This window comes from Pteropus alecto, unplaced genomic scaffold (assembly GCF_000325575.1).
Source record: "Pteropus alecto unplaced genomic scaffold, ASM32557v1 scaffold74, whole genome shotgun sequence".
NCBI lineage: Eukaryota > Metazoa > Chordata > Mammalia > Chiroptera > Pteropodidae > Pteropus > Pteropus alecto.
In genome coordinates, this window is record NW_006436291.1 from 502,017 (window position 1) to 506,930 (window position 4,914).

At 62.7% G+C, this 4,914-nt stretch overlaps 1 protein-coding gene across 2 annotated transcripts in view; it reads right to left on the reverse strand.

Annotated features, from left to right (window-relative positions):
• Positions 1-4,374, reverse strand: part of INPP5A (inositol polyphosphate-5-phosphatase A) — a 99,697-nt gene extending 95,323 nt beyond the window's left edge. For both annotated transcript variants that reach the window (XM_015590188.2, XM_025047537.1), the window contains exon 1: positions 4,216-4,374. In XM_015590188.2, coding sequence (XP_015445674.2) covers positions 4,216-4,359 — 144 coding nt within the window. In that variant the 5' untranslated portion in view covers positions 4,360-4,374. The remainder of the gene's footprint in view (positions 1-4,215) is intronic.
• Between the last annotated feature and the right edge of the window lie 540 nt (positions 4,375-4,914).

A 4,914-nucleotide genomic window follows, 5' to 3' on the forward strand; every position in this document is an offset into this window, starting at 1 on the left:
TAGGTTGGGGCCCCCTAGGAGGACCCCCACCCCCAGCTCGGCCCGCCCCGACGGGGCACCGGGCCAGCCGTGCGGGCAGCAGACACGGCTCCCTGCGCTTGCACACCGAGGCTCCGGGGGCCGTGGCAGGAGCTGGCTCGCGACAGGGGCCACCGCGCACACGTTACGTCTGCCCCTCAGCGTCTTCACGTCGCCTGCTTCTTTCCCCGGCGTCCCGTGCTTTTCAGAGCACAGACGTTAACGTGTTTCACTCGATTTGTGCCCCAGGAGGTCAGGGCTGTCGCAAACTTCGTTTCCTAAGTCCCCAGTCGTTCACAGCTAGTGCACAATAGATGCTTTCAAACCGACCTCGGAGGCCGCGGACCCCGCGGACGCACGGGCATCAGCCGCAGCAGCGCCTGTGTGGGCCCCGCACGGTCTGCACGGCAGTCGGGGCTCTTGCCGGCCTTGCTCGGGGCCCTTCCCTTCAGGCTGCACATCTTCTGGGGCCCCTGCTGCCTGCTGCCCGTCACCCATCATCCTGTCGCCCGCCAGCACCCTGAGGCCCACGCCTCAGCTGCAGGCCGCGCAGTGCTCCTGCGCTGAAGTCCCCTTCTGCTCGTGGTCTGCTGGGCGTGCTCACCAGGAACTGCTAAGGAGTGTGTCAAGTTCTCTCTCGGCACCTATGGAGGTGACATGTGGCTTTTCTTTTTCAATCTGTTGACATGTGAATTCCATTTATTAATTTTTGAATGTTAAGCCAGGCTTGCTTTCCTTGGTGACATGGTATTAACTTCTGACACACTGTTGTTTACGTGCTTGCGTATGTGCACGTTTATTTACAGATGACACATATGTAGTTTTACATATTTGATTTGTTAAGGTCTCTGAATTTCTGCATTTACTTCACGGAGGATCTCGAGCCGTGTTCTCATCACGGAACGTCTGTCTGCCTTTGACGTCAGGCGCGTGCTTGTGTCACAGGTAAGGGAGGAGGTGTCGCTTACGCTTCCATCTTCTTGAAAAGCCTCCGTAGAACTGTTATTGTTTCTGCTGAAACGTCTGGCAGAACCTGCCAGTGAAACCGCCTGGTCCCAGAGCGTTTTCTGTGGAAGAGTGCGGGGCAGAATTTTATTTTACTGGACGGAGGGCCGCTGAGCCCGATTACTGCTTCCTGACTGAGCTGAGATACTTCATTTTCGTTCCTTCCATGTGAGTTTTCAAATTTACTGACGTGAAGTTGCTCTATTTCCCACATTACCTTCCTAATGCTGCAAGATTCTGAGTGGTGACGTCCCATGTCGAATTTCTGAAACTGGTCATTTTTGTCTTCTACCTTTAGAAATCAGGTGTAGCAGAGCAAATCGTACCCAAAGTAATGAAAAGAAAGGAAAACACAGAGAGCGGAATTCCGTGAAAGGGAAAGAAACTCGCGTCGATGTGAGCAGAAGGGCCCCGGCGGCCGCGCACGCGGCGCCAGCCCCTCCCGCCTCTCTGCCGGTGGTTTTTGACTGGACGTAAACAATACAACTGTAAACTTCCCCCTGCAGGACACTCACCTAGAAACCCTCTCCAGGCTGCACGCCGTGCGGCCAGCAGGCTGACCCCTCGGCCCTCACTCAGCTGCACTGCCCTGGGCTGCCTGAGGTTAAAACCGCAGGTCACACACGTGTCCCGTGGCTCTAACTCCTTTAGGACAGGAGGCTAGGTCTGGGGCCTGTTCCTCCGTGAGCGCTGAGGCGGATGTGCTCATCACAGGGTCTGGGCGTCCTGTCAGCTCTCCAGCAGGCCGTCTCCGCCCGCGCTCACCTCTGAGCTGCTCTCAGCCCCGTGAAGCGCCCGAACTGGGGAACGCAGGTCACTCCTGACGGCGGGAAGGTGGCGTCTGTGGAGTGCGGCCGCCTGGGGGCCGGTCTTGGCCTGTCGAGCAGATTCGTCTCTGCACCGCTGACCAGATGACCTACCTGGCCAGCTCACGATCGGCCCTCCCACTGACCAGTGATAAAGACCCTCGACACCTGCTCGTTTATAGTCGTGTGAGCCAAAATTATATGTTTCCAAATCTACCCGTAGCATTACTATAAACTCGAACAACCTACGGTCCACTGATAGAAAAATGGCTTTAATTTAAACGATGACTTACCCATATAATGAAATACTCTGAACCATTAAAATGGATGATGCATATTAATTTACATAGAAAGACTTCCCAGTTTACTCCCCAAAAGAGTAGGCTACAAAAACACACTATCCGGGGCCTGGTGAGGGAGGTTGCCAAACTCCAGCGTCACGGCCGGCAGACATCAGGGTGTGGACATGGGACCAGAGGCGGGTGGGGTGGGAGGGTTATTTATACTTCCCTGCTCTGTGCAATTTCCTGACTGATACTCAACGAGGAACCGCTCAGCTCATGTGACGGGGCCACACACCCAGGTGCCCGGGGGGCCTGCGCCCAGAGCCTGGAGCCAGGTCACCACCTCCACCAAGGAAGAGCAGGGCCGAAGGGACAGAGCTGGGACCCGGCCCAGCACCAGGCCCTGCGCAGCCCCCAGGGGTGATTCCTCCCCACGCTGGGGCGCCCCAGCCGTCCCTCCACAGTGCCGTGGGGGGTGTCGCCCGCTCACCGCTGGCCCCCCCAGCGCCACCACCTTCCAGCCATGCTCCCTTCCCTTTCCTGTGCAGGCACGATCCCCTCCCGGGGCCCCCCTCACGACCTCGCCTAACCCTGGCGACCTCCCAAAGGCCCCACTGGGGGTGAGGCCACGGTGCGGGAGTCTGGCGGACCCCCGCATCCCGTCTGCGGCAGAGTGGAGCCTGCACGTCCACTGGGAGAGGTGGATGAATCAATAAGCAATTGACACAGGGCACAAGCTCAGACCATGGTGACTCCACAGAGCAAAGCCATGGGCGGTCTAGACTCCCCGCGACGCCCCCACACCCCGACGGCCTCCTGAACGCTCCCTTGGGGCCTCACCGCCAGGACCCCCACCCCCCTGGCCCGGAGCCCTGACAGTCGCTGCACACGCACCGTCCAAGGCCACCACCGATGGGTGGACAGACGAGCGAGCAGGGGCTGGTCCGGAGCTGGGTGCCGAAGCCAGGCTGGAGGGCGGCCCTGGGTAGGCGCCTGGCAAGAAGTGGACCTGCCCCGCCCCCGGTGGCCGCCTCCCCGGCAGGCTGACCCCCTTCGGCCCGGCAGTGGGTTTCTGCGCGGGCAGGTGGGATGCGGGGATGGGCCCGGAACCACCCGGAGCGGCGAAGGAGAGCGCGTACGCCCAGGAACTGTGTGCTCTGGCGGCTCCCGGCTGCGGCTCCCGGAGCTTTCCCGCGACCCCGTCCTTCTGGGCCTTGACTGCTGCCCGGGGGCCCCGCCTTCCGTCCCCGCCAAGAACCAAGCACGGGCCTGGCAGACGATGCAAGTCAGACAGGCGAGCGAGGACCGCCACCTCCAAACGGCCCGGGGGACAGACCTCGCTGGACGGCAAGGCCCACTGGGTCCCTCTGAGTCCCTGCTGTCACCTCAGCAGGACAGGACCCGCCAGCACCCTGCCATCGGGCCTGCACACCGGCTGGGGCAGGGATGGCTGGCACCGGCTGCCCCTCAGTGCCGAGGTCACCAGGCCGCTGCAGGAGCTGGCGGTGCCAGCGTAGTCTCACCGTGTGTGCTCAGGCAGCCCTCTGGGCTGTGGTCACTCTCAGTCCTGGCAGCCCGGTCACCCCGCTGCCCTGGCCGACCACCAGGTCTCAGCCCGTGCGTCCCCTCCTCAGCGACCTCCCCAACACTAGGCGGGGGAGTGGCACGCACAGCTCTGTACGCACGCGACCAAGGACCCAGGAGCCGCCTCGCTCGTCCTCACTGCCACACGGTTGTGCCCGCTGCTGCCCGCTGCCCGCTGCCCGCCTCATCACGGCTGCGCCCCAGCCTCCACCCAGAGCCCGCGGGGCCTCGGTTCCCCGCAGGGCCTCGCCACCGTCACGCTGCGGCCATGGCAGCTCTCGGCAGGCGCCCTGCTGGCCCCGCCTCTAGTAATGCCCATTCCGCTGCCCGGTCCCCTGGACCCGGCCGGGGGTGGGGGCAGCTGCAGGGGCCTGAGGGACTGAAACGTGACGCCGCCCAGTCAGCCCCGGACCGTGCAAGGCTGCAGGCGGCACGGACAAAGGCCACGTCCGTGAGGACCAGCTTCTTCCCGCGGGAGCAGCCCATCCGCGGAGCACGTGACCCCGAGCGTTTCTCACCTGATAAAATTCCCGAAGCCAGTTCTTCTGTAGGTTTTCCGGCTGTAAATTAAGGAGAAAAAAGAAAACAGTCAGACCGTCGACGTGGCCCCAGACAGCGACGAGCTGAAGCTGCTGTGAAGGAGACCCACTTGCCGGCCACATTGTGGGGACCAGGGTCCACGCATGGGACGGGGACACCCTAGAGACAAATCTCGCCTGGCGCCCGCGCCCTTCCCACAGCCCTGTCCCATCCCTGGGGCCACAGCGGGGCTGCCACAGCAGGGGGCCCTGGAGCTGGGGGACACGGCACTGAGGAGGCCGCGGCCCTGGTGCCGCTGTGCAGCGCTCGTGGGCACGGCTGCTGCTGTGCACGACGAAGACGTCCTGAGGCTGTGACATGACCACGGGCCCCGGCCACCACTACGGACCCACACGCTTTCAAACGGGAAAGTGACGGGCCTGTCACGCGTGTTCTTCCCAGGACGCGGAACCAGCCCACCAGCCCTGCCAATGAAGGCCCCCGACCCAGCAGAGCTCGGGGACACAGCTGGACCCCATGTGTCACCCACAACCAAACTGCAGCACTGGCACCAGGCCGGCCACACAGGTGGGCACTCGTGCCTTCTGCCTGCTGACGTTGCTGAGCGTCCTGGAAGGACGGGGTAGGGCTGAGGACACCGGGGGACCAGCCAACAGGGAGGGATGGTGGCGGGGCCC